The sequence below is a fragment of the Hippichthys cyanospilos genome, chromosome 3 (genome assembly GCF_059441005.1).
Source record: "Hippichthys cyanospilos isolate Australia breed blue-spotted pipefish chromosome 3, RoL_Hcya_1.0, whole genome shotgun sequence".
NCBI lineage: Eukaryota > Metazoa > Chordata > Actinopteri > Syngnathiformes > Syngnathidae > Hippichthys > Hippichthys cyanospilos.
The window spans coordinates 5,817,407-5,834,750 of NC_142371.1; the positions used below are offsets into that span (position 1 = coordinate 5,817,407).

At 39.3% G+C, this 17,344-nt stretch overlaps 1 protein-coding gene across 1 annotated transcript in view; it reads left to right on the forward strand.

Moving 5' to 3' along the window:
* Positions 1 to 17,344, forward strand: part of cdkal1 (CDK5 regulatory subunit associated protein 1-like 1) — a 201,086-nt gene that overhangs the window by 144,477 nt on the left and 39,265 nt on the right. The window contains exons 11-12 of the mRNA XM_088409351.1: positions 2,078 to 2,258; positions 12,542 to 12,604. Coding sequence (XP_088265477.1) covers positions 2,078 to 2,258; positions 12,542 to 12,604 — 244 coding nt within the window. The remainder of the gene's footprint in view (positions 1 to 2,077; positions 2,259 to 12,541; positions 12,605 to 17,344) is intronic.

Sequence of the window (17,344 nt, forward strand, 5' to 3'; positions counted from 1 at the left end):
GATCTTATCATTCCTTTATTGTACTCTTTAATGTATCTACATTATTTATAATTTGCTACCGAATTTCTTTTGAATATGGGATAGAAGGACCAGACTATCATTCATAAATTGAATGTGTTAAATGTCATTCATGCCACAAGTCAAGTGAGAGAGCTGGAAATGATCGGAGATGAAAATAATCTCTTCTGTGTCAAGTACATTAATCAGTGTTTGTTGAAGACATTTTTGTTGTAAATTTGTTCCATGCAATGTAAAAGCTTCTTCCTTTTGTTTTACATTTCTCAGCGACTATACGATACCCTTCAAATAGCGAGGGTCTACACAATATTATTATGTTTTTGACAAGAATAGAAAGTGCATGTCATTCATGGGATTGTGCTCACTTTGAACTTTTCACTTTTCTTCCCAGCATTCATTTTCCTTTCATCTGGGAAAATTATCAGTTAAATCATAGAGGTCAAGGATGATCGTACCTGAAGGCCATTGGTTAATATTAATGACCATCAGCCAATTGGAATATATCAATAGGTCATGGGCTTATCAGGGGCTTGCAGATGCAGGACGTTAATGTAATCAAAGATAATCAAAAATGTCGATTTTACTTTTTTTGTTGATTGCTTTGTTTCTCAATGTCTTTTTCTTGATCTCTTGGTGTCAGTGTTCAGAAGTCAAGAGAGCTTCAGATACTTTTCTACTTTGCTGTTTCTTTTGCTGTGGAATATAGAAATCATGGTAGAGGACAAAATCACCACCACAATTTAACAGAAGCCAAAAGGTGTTGATTAAGACTTTTTATTTTTGTGAGAAAAGTGTTTTAACCTATCTTTAGAGATGAAAATGAGCACAATTCCAACGAGGGATTATGGAAAGTCAAATACCTCATTATGTAAGCTAGAGATGTCCTGTCATTGATTCTCCCCAAAAGCATTCCTCCCTCTTCTCCTCCTCTTAGCTCTTAGGGGGTGAAACCACAATACTTATCATTAAAACACACCTAAAAAAAAAGGGGGGGGGGGGGGATCGACATCTGCTGCAAATTGTGCCTTCTTACATGAAGAATATTCATACCAAAAATTTGAATTCTGTAAATTCAAAATAATGTATCATGTCTAGCTGTTTCCAGAGGTGTAATTGTCTGGTGTAATGAAGAGACAGCAGGATAGACATACAGACAGCTGCTGCAGAATGTGATCGGTCCCAATTTCCAATCATATAATCAAACCAGGACATCTGTAACTATTCTTTTCTGAGTCTTGTTTGTGCCAGAATTCTTCTATTGCTAATGTTGCCCTTTTGTGCTAATTGACAGCTGGCCTAGCTATCAGGTATGAGGCCAAATGCTTCAGGGATTTGAGCTAATCATTAAAACTGTATTGCAACATGTGAAAAACAGCATACATTACAACTGTAATGTCAAGTATACACTTGAGAGGTTTTTTTTTTTTTTTTTTTGAGCCACTGACGATCCAACCTTGGTTTTCTTTCATAAGCCACTCAACATCTGCCGATGGAAACACAATGCATTCAACAATTTGATGAATTTATACTCTTTTCCGGACTAAAATTAATCCAGAGAGCATCCAGATCAATAATCAATAGCAACCAATTGGCTTAAAGTTTCCAAATCAGGTTTTTATTGGCTGAATGAGTCCATAAAGATCAATCTTGCCCTCTTACAGAACTCTACCCAGCATTTGTATTTACAGGGATGGCAAAAAATTGGTTGTTCCCAAATCTCAGATTCGTTTTTATTAAAAAAAAAAAAAAAAAAAAAAAGACAGTAATGCAAAGCAGTTATTGTGGTAGCACCTTTCCCATTCACAGTCCTATTTCCTTGCTTAACAATGCAATATTCAAGTTAATCTCAAAGGTGTTTGATGAAGTTGAGGTCAGAATCCATTTGTTTTAATGTTTACTATATAGAAATAACAAACAACATGAGGATTCTGGGTGTATTGCACTCTGGTCTTCTACGAACATTTCTAGTTTGAAAATGTTCATGCTCAGCCTCCCTTTTGTATGTTGCTCATTAATTTAAACAGAATTATTTCACACTCTTCATCTTTCTGTCTCTCAGGGTCCCAGGTGTAACAATTGCGACAGATATAATCTGTGGTTTTCCTGGCGAGACAGAGGAAGACTTCAGCGAAACTATAGACTTGGTGAAATGTTATCGATTCCCCAGTCTCTTCATCAATCAGTTCTACCCCAGACCTGGGACACCAGCAGCTAAGATGGAGCAAGTGCCTCCACATGTGGTGAGTGCACACAAGACAGAGAAAATAGAGTCGTTCATTTTTGACATTTCAAGTGCTAGGGCTTTTTTCTTGACCTCTATGCATCATTTCTGCTTTAGAATTTGTAATGCTTGATACTATTAGACCTCTATATTTTGGTAAAGTACTGTACTGACTCATATGACTATACAATATGTTTTACAGTCGGTCTGGATCAGGTAATACTAATCTATTTTCCGTAACAACAAAAAACATGATAGATCAGATGAAAAAACAGGTTATTATGCTGTAATAGTCACCTCCACATAAATATTATGGACAGTACAGTACTGGAAACTGGAAACACCTTTTCAATTATTGTCACTCTTTTAGTTAGCAGATTGCTTCTTGTCATAATATGAATTTTAACAGTTGTATTAACCTGACACAACAACACAACAAAGCTTCAGCCAAAAACCCCATTACGCAAAAAAAAAAAAAAAAATCCGCTAATTTACCCTGATATGGACCACTGAAAAAGTGAAAATCATTTCAGGTGACTACCTCTTAAACTCTTTGAAAGAATACTAAGAATATGCAAATCAGTAATCAGAGGAAAGGGTGGCTATTTTGAAGAAAGTTGAAGGTGAAACACATACTGAATGAGAACGGTGTCCACACTGTTTGCCTTTACTGTACCTACACATGTGATGGAAAAGGTTCTTTGGCTCTTCTAAAACAAATTGTCATGTTCATTTACCTGTCAGTTTAAGACACAGGTGTCAAAGTCAAGGCCCGGGGGCCAGATCTGGCCCGCCGCCTCACTTTTTGTGGCCCTTGAAATGCTGAAGTGCCTTCAGATTTCTGACTAAAATACCAAAATTGCAAGTTGTTTTTAACTTTTAAAAATTTGGTGGAAGAAAAACAAACTTTTTCTTATTCTCCAAATCTCTTTTGAACAGATTTTGCCGGCTTCTGAAATCAAATCTTGGTAAATGTGTGATCAACACACTTTAAATGTATTTGAATTCACAGTCATTCCGGCCCTTTGACAGAAACTATCACTACAATGCGGCCCAAAAGAAAAAATTGTTTGACACCACTGGTTTAAGACAACACGTGAGGAACAAAATGGTAAACTAAGCACCTTTTCAATCCAAATCCTGCAAAACTTCAAAATGTACGCTGAAAAGTCCAAGAAATTAAATACGCTACTATAGTCCAACATTAATCCTAAAATCAAGTGTTCCTATTTCAGTGGAACAGTGGTTAGAATGTCTGCCTCGCAGTTAAGGAACCAAAGTTCAATTATGTCTGGCTCCTGTGTGGAGTTTGCATGTGTGGGTTCTCTCCCGGTACTCCGGCTTCCTCCCACACTCCAAAAACACGCATGGCAGGTGTATTGGATATACTAAATTGACCTTAGGTGTGATTAACTGCGTGAATGGTCGCTTGTCTCTGTGTGCCCTGCAATTTGCTGGCAATCAGTTGAGGGTTTGTGCCACCTACTGCCCAAAGGCAGCTGGGATAGGCACCAGCAAGCCTGCGACCCTTGTGAGGATAAGCGGCTATAGAAGATGGATGGGATGGATGTTCTTATTTCAGGTCACACGTTTCCTCTTCATAAGTGCATGTGCAGAAATAAAAAATTCGACAATTTTGCCTGTGTGGGTTAAGAGGAAACATATGCCTGCCTCTTGTCATTTAATAGTCCCGAATCCTGCTCCAGTTCTGTCGTGTCTCTATAACTTCTATACAAATTATAATATTATTAATCCTGAAAGCTATCAAAAGACAAACCCACATTCATATATCTGTCATTTAAAGGTACCAAGTATTAGTGTATGCATGTCTTACTCTTAAGCGTGGAAGCCTGCTTGGGAGTTCTAATGTCTCCCAAATGGAAACTAAGTGGACGGATTTACTGTGGATTAGCGTATGCTTTGACTGTAGGTGATGGGATGAGACATCTATCAGTCAAGCACCTATTTTTAAATCCAAAATGTCCTGCAGCAGTTTTAAAGTTGAATTGAATTTTTGAACTGCTACCCAGCCACCCTAACCCGGTGAATGATTTAAACAGGTCCTAAATATATAGGCTGGAACATGAACAAGACGAAATCCAGTGGCATTTATGTGAGTACATGCTAGTTTGGAAAAATTGATTTCCCTGTAAGTGGTTTCAAGACCGTTGCATAGTCATGACTCGCTTGTCAAATGCATCTACGCTTGATGGGTCTTAAAATACTTTTTCATTCAAACTGTATATCAGGGTGAGTCACTAATATGGTGCCGGTGGGCAACAGATAGCCCCCAAATTCCACCTGATTAGGCCACAGACTTTGGGCCTCTTACTGTATGTGAATAAAGCATGCACAATATTCATGCTGTAACAGTAGGAAATCGGACCTGTGGAAAAATCGGACCACCTGGCATTACAGCTGTCTGCTGCCTCAAACCCCACATATGCCCAATGATGTGCTAGTTTTTATGAGAATTACGCCTCTTCAGTTGTGTTTTTGCTAAAGCCATTTCAAAATATGTCAACAAAGCATATTATTATAATTGGTTAATGGCCCTGACCATGCCTGGTGTGCCCCATTTTTTTGGTGACTTTAGCAGAATGACACATATGAATCAAATAGTGTGCACAACAGCTCCTGGGTCAGAGAGCAGGAGGAAAAGTGTTTTTGCCCCCTGCTCTAGCTGCATTACCACAAGGCATTTTATTTGGATGTCTTCTTCACGTGACGACCTTCCTATTTTCATACGGGAACTTATTAGTAAGCATGAAGCTAATAAAAACACAGTGCCAAGTTACTAATGAAAATATGCTGCAATATTCAACAGGTTCAAGCAGAAACATAAGCATAGGCACATGCCACTTGCGCTTATTCTCTTCTTATAGAAGTCTCTTTGACCTTTTTTTCTCCAGTGTGACCTCCTATGCTGCACCTTCCATGTTATGTTCAATCTTCTCTCACATTTACACTCTCTCACTCTTTACCATCAAAGTGTTGACACATCTCTTTCATGTGGAGCGTCTTCATAAGTCATTCCCTTTGTCCCCCCCTTCACTTGATTCTCTGAGGAGACGCTGAGTGCGTCTTAGAGGGATCAATCCCCAGGCAACTGCACAGCTGCTTCGCTTCTTATCTTTTTTCTGCTCGCTCTTCTTTCTGTCGGATCGGTCTCATCCGACTCTTATTGTCAGGGGTTGGATGGAAGCAGGCATCCTTTCACACCCTCCTTCCATAGAACATGACTTTGAAAGTTAGACAGTGGAAAAATGCCTGAGCTTGTAGATCCATTTGCAGCAAATTAGACTTTTTCCCAACTCTATTTGCCTAGCTTGCATTTAATTAATAGATTTGGTTTATATAGATTCAAATAAAATGTCTTTGTACAATGGCCCCTTTCCTAGCGATCGGCCACCGGACAACTACATGTTTACATTAAATTTTATTCAATGCGCACTTAACGGTACCTTAGTGACAAGAGTGAAAACATGATTGTTAGTGTTACACCTGCCTCTGTAGCACAACCTGCAACAAACAGCATCATTTGTCAGCATGCACCTGCTCGTACACACACACACACTCACACATATGCACACTTTGGTGGCAGCTAGGTGACGTTGAGGCTTTAAAGGGTCAGCCATTAATAAAGTGGACCAGATGGTTTGTCTGGAACACTACCGTGCTGAATAGCCATGGGAGGGCGAGAGGGATGGAGTAGTAGATTGAGAGTGGATGAGAGAAAGCGAGAAAAAGAAGTTGGAAATAGAATGAAAAGAATACCTACTGGGGAATGAGCCACTGGGCTTTGGAGGGGCATCGTACTCTTAGATAGTGCTCACCAGCTTTGTTCATCTGTCAAATGTATTATCTGAAAGTTCACTTCAATTAGCTGTGGGGTCATTGGTAATTTGTATCTGGTTTGCATGATGAGTGTGCAAGCAAGTTCGTGTATTGCATTCTACATAAACACTTAACAGTAGGAAATGCTTGTTTGAAATGTGTTTTTTTTTTCTTCCCTTTGCTGTTGAATAGAAACAAATCAACATGTTCGAGCCCATCAAGAGGTCATGCTACCAAACAAAATGGGCTAACCCTTTTGAAACAAATATTGCCGAATGTTTCTGTTTATTAGATCAAAGTTTGGTAATTATCAGACCATGTCCAAGAATATCAGAATAGTGTTTGCTTTTTTGCGTTTTGTGAGAAGATGATGTGCTGCATTTTTGCACTGCAAAAAAGAACTCAGCAGAGCTTATACGTAATCTAGTCGTGCACTGTTTTTTTTAACATTAACAGCACGTGAAAAGGCAACCGCTGACAAAATCAGGCAATCACTAAAAGGCCGATCTCTTTGGCCACTGGTCCAAACCATCTTACTAATTAGGAAGGCAAAGAAAACACACGAGAGCTTGAGACGGTCCAGCTGTGAGGAGGTCCAGGTGCTCTCTTGTATCTGTAAGTTATTGCCTATTGTGGTCTGTGATATATGAGAGAAAGCCGCATGGAGCGTTGAGCAGAAGCAGATGGAAGGAAAATAAGACCACAGGGATGGAGGGAACCTCGGCAGCACATAGAGAATATAAGGATGTGAATGCTATTAGCTTGGATCTCCATAATCATCCCCAGGTGACCGGAACTTAGCCTTGATAAATGGACTTGCTGAAGTGTGTGTGCGTGTGTAGGTGTGCGTGCATGTGCGTGCGTGTCTGTTAAAATGCCAGAAAGAGTTTCCAGTGAGCAGCTGCCGAAGCGAGTGAAAGTAGGAAGAAAAAAAAGTGATGGTGAACATGATTAGTTGCTCTTTTGGGACTTTATTTTTAATTTCCCTAGATTGTAATTGGTTAAGGACTCCATTACCCATGAGGCGTTGGTGCAGCTGCCCTCAAAGTAAAACAGCTGGCCAACTACAAGTAGCACTATCCCAGAGTGTTGCTATCATTCATCTACGCCATGATGAAAATGCAAGCACATGCAGGTCTGTCCCAACTGCAAATTCTTCCTCTCTAATGAATATCATGGGATCCAATAATACTTGACCAGAGGCAACAGGCATTAAGTTGAGGTGATGCTGAAGATGCTGTCTGGGGTCATTTAGGACTTGCGCATGATTAACGAGCTTGAATGAATAATACATTGCATGTTTTCTCTCAGGTTTTGGTTTTACACACCCATAGTCAATTTTACAAAGGCCACCATTCTACGGCTCATCAAACTGATCTTAGAACTGAGACAAACATACTCTACATCCAAAAGGAACGTTTAATCCCAATCTGTGTGCTATAATTTAATAATTGGGTTGTTTACCCAAACCTCTCTGTCGAGACTTGTAACCAAATTGTTTTGCTTATAAGTGTTTTGGAGCACATACATATTTATAACACATCCCAGTGAGATGCTGCAGATAATCACTTATGAGCCTATTATGTACTGCGGTTTATTAACGTGCAATGTATCATCACATGTTGCTGCGATTTACCATAATAGAAACGTCAACCTCAGTAATAAACTATGTTCTTGCCTATGTTCTTGTAAATACTGTTCTTTAGGTATTTCTCTTTAGTAGCAGGGGCCAAGCTAAGTGGTGGCCAGGGTTGGCTGTTGCCACCTCCACATCTCAGGGAAAATTTGGACTTTTGTGTCATTTTGCGTACTGCTATTTACATAGTGTATGTAAAGAATAATATTCCTGTTAATCTAATACAATACTAATACAAATGTAAATATCTGTCTTGAGTAAAGACCTTTTGACTGTTACAGTCAGTCTCAATCAATATCGTCTTTTTTTCCACTATCATACTCACACAACACGGCTGAGAAACCTTTGTTTGTCATTTAATCATAGTCACACATTTGTGGAATGAAATGCACACATATACAATCGACCTGATAAGCAGAAACAAACTCGAGTAAAAGAAAAAAAAAATTAGATATGTTTTGTTTGATCAATGCATGCAAAATGGTGTGGGCCTTTGGTGACCATTGATCTGATTGGCCGCTCACTTGCAAATCGGCGCATGAGCTAGAAGTAGATATACTACACATAAGTAAATCAAATCCAAATAAAAGAAGCCTTTTGTCTCGTGCAGACCAAGGTCATATCCCTCTCTTCATAGGTGACAAACAATTTCTTAAGTTTGGAAAAAAAAAAAAAAACAACCCAAGTAACAACCCAATGTAATTCAGAAATGTTCTGTCTCAAACAAACTTTTAACCCACAGAAGCGCGTCCTCACAAAACAGCATCTTCACACATGCATGTATGTGTTATTCATAAAATGAGGATGTTTTTGAGTTTGTTGGCACTCATGCGCATGCCTGTGTATTGTCTGGAAGTGTAGGCATCCATGGAATGTCACTTCCTGTTAGTCGCAGCATCTGTCTCTGGTGGCAACAACAGATGGACGTCATGGTAACAACTATCGTTCCCCATCATGTTGATGGCGAAGCTGCATAAACACATTGGCTTTGCGTTGCCGGCTTGTCACTGACACAACATTGACAGCATGCTAGATTAAGTTTTCCGGTTAGAAGACACGCACAAACACGCACACACAAGCCTTTTCCTATTGAACTTGTGCACTTGAATTATGGCCACATTGGAGCAAATATGGGTTGTTTGTCATTTTAAAATGTAAAACCTGTTCATCCTAATCCATTAAATTGATGGGAATGGTTTAAAGATGAAAGAAGTTCATTAATTTCACCGTTAAAACAAAGCACCGGTATTGTGCATAATCAACTCGGGCTGGCATACCTTATTTGGAGCAACGAGTTTAATTGGACATGCATAACGCTGAAGTTTACAGGTGACAGTCTCACATTTCTCTTTTAAATATCCTAGTATTAGAAAGAATCTTTATGATTTCAATGTTGTATGTTCAGGGCTGTAAGATTAACAGATTAGTTGCGATCATTTAATTGTAGTCATCGATAAAGTGTTATTTTTATAACCATGTTCATCTAATTTTCAATCTCAGACTTTATGCTTTCTTTATGCTGTTTAGATCAATTTCCATGCATCGGGCTTCTGGCTCTTGTGGGGGATTGGAAAACTAAGGTCAAGCACACCCTTAAGTGTATACTGATTGGCTGCCATTGTTTGGCATAACCTGATATGCTCATGTTTTGGGTGTTGTGGTTCAGCAGGAGAAGGAAGATGTGAAAATGGAAGCACATGTAAAATATGTTGGTCTGATGGTAATTTTAACTTTAATAAATGTGCCAATTGTACCTTTGGCAAAAGTAGAATGATATAAGTTTAGCCTACAACATAAATACAAAGGATCCAGCTATGACTTCAGTCACACCTAACGATAGCAACAGAGGCTCTAAAATAGAGAGCCATAAAGTGAACACCCAGCAGTTCATCAATTTGTGGCAGACAGGGTGAACATTATGTTATCTCCGTGTTATTTCCTAATTATTTCACGATGGACAAAAGAAAACAGCACCATTGCTCCTGATGGTCGAAAGGATGCAACCTGCACTTATAACATGTCTCAAATACAACAGAAGATAAATGGTTTAAAATGCATCTGTTAATGTAAATACACAAATGACTGGATCCACTTTTTGTTATTGTGATCATTGTAATTACAGCTCTTAATCCATAATTTTTCTTTTATCTTGACAACACTATTTCCTATGTTAGATCTTTATTGTATTGTTATGGACCATCTATACTTTCACTGCAGTTTGGCATTCAATTCAAATGCATTTTATGAATCATATTTCACTTATTTTATCAATCAATTTCATTTGCACCCAAGTCAAGTGTGTTTGTGTGTGGGTGCATGCCCATGTGTGTATGTGTGCATGCGTGTGTCTGTCTATCCATTATGTGTATGTGTGTGAACGAGTAAGCTGCATGGGGATTTGGAAATCCTAACCTGCGGTTAAATTTCTGGTGTGGTTTTATGCTCATGCACACACACGTGCACACACACACACACACACACTCATGAAGAAGGGGGGCTAGCGGGGTGCAGAAGTAGGCAGAATGTTTCTATGGAGTGATGATGAGAGGATTGCTCTCACCTAAGGTGCTCCAGGCATATATAGTGAGATACATCGACTAAGGGGGGAGGAGAAGTTGGGGGAGAGAGTGAAGAGTGAATAAGTATGAGTTCTCCCATCCTATGGGGAAATATAGGAGATGAGGAAGAAGTGAGGGTACCTTGGGATACCTAAGGAAAGCCAAAGAAAAGATTGAAAGAGAGAGAGACAGGTTTTGAGCCAGTGGAGACTTTTGACTGAGAGTGCTAGAGGGATTTAGGTGAAAACAAAAATAAGTCAGAGATAGGTGGACATGGAAAATTATGATAGGATTGGAAGCTAGAAGAGCTTTAGGGGAACAAAGAATGAAGAGTAGACTGGTCATTGGGATGAGATTATGTGTGAACACAGGAGTATAGGGTGTAATGCGACGTAATGAGGTTTACGTAAACGAGGGTTACGTCTTGCACAGTAATATCGGTGGAAAAATTGGTTCAACACATATTCAGTTACACTGTTGTTTAAAGTACCATTCTATGCAAGCATGTAGCTGTCAATTTATAGTGACATAAACATTTTTGCACTTTTGTTTGTTCAGGCATTTTTAAATGGATTTGACGTATTTGCAAGCATGTACTTTCAAATGTGTTCAAATGTACATCTATGCTCAATGCTGAAAACATCAGTTATATATTGCTATGGAGGGAGGGTTATATATTGTTATGTAGGGAGGGAGGGAGGGAGGGAGGGAGGGAGGGAGGGAGGAAGGAAGGAAGGAAGGAAAGAAGGAAGGAAGGAACTTTAAGGGCCCTATTACTAAGGGCCCTATTACTTGTGTGATGTACATATAACAATAGGTACATGTGAACTAAATTTCAGTGTTCATTGACCTTTTAATGATATTTGCTAGCACATTCATGCTAATTGTGATTGTTTACCAGTTACCAGGCACATTTCAATTGGCCTAATATCACTCACACACTAAATATGTTCCCACTCCCTCATTATCTTTTCCATCCGAGGACAAAACATGCACTCAATGTATCAGAGACTTTGATCCATGCACATATTGTAAATTAAATGTTATTCCTAAAACCTTTGACCATTATTACAAACCATTTCAAAATTGAGTGTGTAACATTTATGAATATTTTGTAGTTTTAGTAATTGGTCTGTTCCACATTTTTGAATGTGCATGTACAAGTTAATATTCTGTGGTCTAGGGAAAATGTGTGTTTTTAGCATTTAGCTCACCAGTATGTTTGAGTCATATATGCAACATATGTGCAAGTATGTGTGACCATGTTGTCAAGTACTCTATGCTCAAATGTATTTGAACGTCTATTTGTATAGGTTAAAAATTTGTCATCAAAATCAGCAACACACATCCGATCTATTTTTTCAAATAACCCCCGCCCCCTCATGTGATGAGCTATGATGGCTGTATATATGTGGAAGCAGAGCAACATGTAGGCATTCCCTAAGTACAGAAGTGGCTTGAGGACAGTCGATCCATCCTTTTACCTATTAGCAATGATTGGAATCAAGCTGGCGAACGAACAGCAACGGTTACAGAATTCCTTGTAGCAATAGCGGCAAGTACATACAGCTTTTCCCCCTCAGCCAGACATGGCCTAATCAGTGGGTTAATTACGCCTCTTTGTAACTGTGTCAGCATCATGTAACTGATTGCATTAACAACTGCTGTGCATCAAACAGCCACGTCTCATGCGTGTGCATTTTATTACACGGTTACGGCTGGACTTTTAGCACAAACTGCATCAAAAATGTCTTTCTTATATGACTGGTAGGCACTGGTTTACTCTGTTCTTCTTCTGTCTTCCTTTTATGCTTTACAGAGTTAATGAATTACTGTAGGCGTTGCTATTAGCCAGAATGATTTTTCTCCATCTGTTTAAGTGACCCCATAAGTTAATAAGTCAAGACGTATCGCATGTCCTACATCTTTACACCATATGCCATCTTTCTACCCTAAATTAGACAGCACTCGCTGACTGGTGCGGAACAGTTTTGAAGTTTGGTCTTCAGTCTGTAGAATTCCAAATGGTTGTTGTAAAAGTTGTATGCATACGCCCAAATTTAGTAAATAATGTTCCTATCTTTAATCAGGTCTGATCCTCAAGACAAGTTCTTCCACGGATATTGAATGTGTCATAATAAAGATAAGAAGTGATCATCTAAACTTAGATTTTTCCTTTGCCTTAGTTCCTTATTGTATCTGATCTGTATGTATTCTGTGTATTGCATGTTCGTTCTAACATTCTATTCCATATCTTTTTTGCAATCACAGAAGAAACAACGGACAAAAGAACTATCTCAGCTATTCCACTCCTACAATCCTTATGATCACAAGGTAAGGTTGTAATTTATTTTTTTCTTCCTCATCCCCTATTGACACGTCTTTGTCCATCTCAATCACTGCGCGCTTGTCTCATCATCAGCGTGCGTGTTTGTTAATAGGCCTCAGATGAAGCCCCTCACTTGACAGCAGAAGTTGTCAGTCTTCATTCATGTATTGTCTTAAGGGCTGTGACGATTTTGTTTTTACACTTATGGGGATCATCTCTTGTCAGCAACATTGCGTATAAGAACATGTTAAGTGTTGCCTCCTCATTATGATGGGGAATCCCTTTTCCTTTTAAGTTGGATGTTCAGGATTTAACTGCTGTATGGTTATTGATACTCACTCAATTCAGTGACTCATTTAGCATCGCATACAACGTAGAATCACCATCGACTGAATCGCGCGGAAAATCTTTGCAATTGTGATTTGTTTTGGAAACCTTTTCTTTTTCAACACAAGAGAGCCACTCAACTTACTGTGTTATTTAATAAAATACACGTTATCCCTAATAGAAAGTGCATGTGGGAGCACTGGTAAACTCCGGATTTAGTTTGAATTTATATTAAATTTGACCTCCAAATTCACACACATCTAAACATGCAATGTGCTGATATGTTTCACGTGTTCACTATAATAATTTCACAAATCTGCTCTTCTGCAATGTCTGGTAAAGCCCAGAATGTTCATGCAAGTCCTTTTCCATTTTCAGAGATTGGAGATGTGCAAAATAAATCCCTGCGCATTACAAGTCCAGATAGCTGTGAGATATGCTCTGCTAAAAAGATCTAATGTCAAGCATGAGTCATCCCAGATCCACCAAGGTCTGCTTGTCCTTGCCTCTATCTTTTCGCCGAGGAAATATGGAAGCAAATCGGCTTTTATTAAGCTTATATAGCAGTTAGTCTGATAATATCCCTCATTTTACATTCGATTCTACGGGTGCATGGCCTTTCAGCTCGTAGTTTAGATAAGGTATTGTCAGTTTACATCAGTGTGCTTTTTGTGTACACATGTAACAGCGATAATGCATGTATACAAAGGCTAGGTACATTGCCGCCTTTACGGCAATTACTGCTAATATGCATTCGCCGGTGTAGGAAAAGGTCATTAATAAAGGCTGAGTTGTGGTGAGGCTGTTGTGTTTGTGGGGCTTATTGTTTCGAAGCTGCAGGCTACAAACCTAAATGAAATAATGACTTTTTTTTTTTTTTTTTTAAATGAACTAATTGTTGTTTTATTACCAAGATTGTGTCTGAACCTCCTGTGGCTAATGAAAAATCACGAGGGAGGAAAATGTCAACCTTCAATACAGACTAGTATTGACACTCAATGGGATTAGTGAAATATTAGCTTGCTCCTTTATTGGGCTTTCTGTCTTTCTGTCATCTACTTAATATCAGTGAAAATGGTTTACTTGTAAATATGACAGTAGATTTTACTTTTTTTGAATATATATTTAAATACAGTGTTGAACACAGCCTCTCTGGTGTGTGTTTTGAGAGACATGTCGCGAGTGGGTGTGCCTCTGTGTATGTTTGCAATGATTAATGTGAAGTATCCTGTAGCCAGATGGTGCTGAACAAGGCCCATCCATCAGCAATGAAAAGACCAGTGGGCAGAAACCTGGCAGAAGACTTTGTCTAGGGCCAGTGCCCTGTACGACACACACACACACACACACACACACACACACACACACACACACATTTTTTTTAGTCTTCAACAGCAAACGTGCGAACACACACGGTCAATAGTGTTTACAATCAACTGGCAGCAAGGTTAGCATTGTTTTTGTATACTGTACTGAATATTGCATTGTATTGTGTTCATTAAAAACACCGCATCATGATAGGGCTCCAATTAACATTTATTTTAACTAATTCTCTGCCAGCCCATTCAAAATGAATTTTGCTTCTGAATGAATACATGAATTTGACTATTTGACCGTCAGTAGCAGTGAACGGGTTCGTTCACTGCCAGCACAGTAAAAATGGAGCTTTGATGTCTGCAGTCGTCAATGGTAGTGAATGAAGTAATAGTAGTACAGTGGGCCCCCGTGTTTCGAACTTAATCCGTTCAGCGGCTCGGCTCTTAACTCGAATTGTCCGTATGACGGGCAATCCAAACCTATGATAATTAGCGAATGCGTGCAACGCCTGCAAAAACCTTAGGTAAAAACATCACGACTTTATACACATATTAAAAACATTTTAAAAATTAGTAATATAATCTACTGTACAGTTAAATTAAATAACATAAATATACAAAGGAAAATGACATTTACCTTTGGGGCGACGTGACTTGAGCTGGTGGTGGGTGGAGGCGGAGGGGAGCAGAGACCAACCCGCAGAATTTATTTATTTATTTTCTTAAACAAGAACATATCACTGCCGATTTCTTTCTCTTTAATCCGTAATAGAAGAAGCCTCTCCATTTTGTTGTTGACCGAGTTCCGTCCCCTGGCAAGGAAAGTCTTGCCCTTAGAAGACTTGCTTGCTTTCATAGGTTCCTTGTTATTGAGAATTGTAGCGATCGTCGAGCGGTTACGGCCATACTCACTAGCAAGGTTAACTATGCGTGCGCCTCCTTCGTATTTTTTTATTATCTCCTGCTTCGTTTCTATTGTCATCATCCTCTTCTTCCTTACTTCTTCTTACTTCTTACTTCTTCCTTTACCGCCACTTACAATTTTAGAAGCCATGTCTAACAGATAAAATTTGCAAAGTCTTCACAACACACCGACCAGCTGTGCCATCAAGTTCGGCCAATAGCATATCGGCATTTCTGTGATTGACATGACGCCGACCAATAGCATATCCGCATCTCCGTGACTGAGACTGTGACTGTGACCTTAATCGACCAATAGCATATCCGCATCTCCGTGACTGAGACCGTGACTGTGACCTTAATCAACCAATAGCATATCGGCATCTCCGAGATTGAGACCGTGACTGAGACCATGACTGTGACTGCCTTAATTGACCAATAGCAGATCGGCATTTCCGTGATATGCGAAAAAGTTCTTTTTGTTGATTCAGCAAAGCGAAAAAAATAGTGCTGACACACTGACCGGCATGTTGGATAGTTCGTAAAATGAAAGGTTTGTGCGTAAGAGGGGGACAAAAAACTCTGCGGTCCACGTCGTAAGATGAAAAATACGTAAAACAGGGAGTTCGTAAACCGGGGGCCCACTGTAGGTCATTTTTATGAAGAACCAATTAAAAAATATATATCTTTCCATCCCTTTATTGAAAAAGAAAGACATTCTTTCAAATAACTTTTGCAGAAAACAAATTAATTATGATTCATCTAATAGTCTGTAATCTGTTGGAAAAGCAATATATCTCTCTCTCTCTCCCTCTCTCTCCCTCTCCTTCTCTCTCACGCGCACGCAACAGTAGCCTGTCCTTTTTCGAAAGCCGGAATCTTCCCACACAACCAACTTTGTTTGTTTGGACAGGAGAAATGTTCGATTGGTTGGCCAGCCTCCATTTTGCGGCCCTACTTTGAGCGATATCACGTAAAGCGCTTTGCAAAAGTAGTATATGATAGAATGTTAGCCACGTTACCCACAGTAGCCCACAGTAGCAGGAAGTCCAACACCACTGCTATCACATGATGCTGAAGTCTAGGAGGTTTCACATATAATACACACTTGAGAAAAATTGACATAGGTGACCCAGTAGTTTTTGGTATGTGTGATTATATTAATGTCTTCTTGAGATAGGGTTGCTTCTCAGTGCTGACATGTTCCCAGAATATGGTTAAAAAGGTGCTTTGCTAAGCACAGTGATACTGAAAGGGTCTGCTAATTATTTAAAAATATACAATATACAATCCAACACCTCTGCATTCTCTTTTGAAGTTTTTTCCCTGAAGGCTTGGCCCTGCCAGGTCAAAGTTGTGAGACTTGAGTCCGGTTTTGTGTGCATGCATTCAGCTGGTTCTCAGAGTGCTTACAGTGCCCCTTGCCCCTGTCACTGTGCGCTGTCATAATCTCCCGAGAACATACAAATACAGATGCCCGCATCCATTTTCCATGCTGTGTGCATAGGCCTGAATGACAAGAGTGACAGTTTGCCTTGCAGCAAGAGAGAAGGGACAAGCTGTCAACATGGACCGTTGCACCTGCTCAGCCTCACCAGGGACGCCAAATATTGGAAGTAGAAAAAATGCAGGTTGAAGAAAGGAAGGATCTAGAGGCAGTGTGAATGGGGGTTGATAATGAAAACCCAATGAGCAAGCGTTCTTGGAAAATAAAAACCTAATTGCACACAATAAATGACCCCCTCCCACTTTCAATTTTTGTGAATTCCCTCTTTGCCTCGTAACATTGACATAATTATCATTTGTCACAAAGAGGGGGAAAAAAAAAACACTGGAAGAAGTTAATTAGTCTAACAAGTCTCTCTCTCCCTAACAGATCACTTTTAATATTTCCAACAATTAGTGTTGTGTTTTTCTCCCCTTTGGGGATCCTAATTGTGTTTATTTGCTGAGGGATTTTTCCAAGCTGCTGCTTTATATTGTTGGGGAAAGCTAACCTCTACTTTTGTCAAACTTGACATTTGCTTGCCATACTTTCCCCCTCATATTTCCTGTTAATTAATGTACTGTTAGAGTAGACAAAAGCAGCATCGGAGAGAGACAAAACATACATTTATTGAGTTCAGTGATTTGTTTTCTTGGCTCATTTGTTTGTCTATCCACATGATTATTTCAGTCTTATTATGAAAAATTTATCAATTT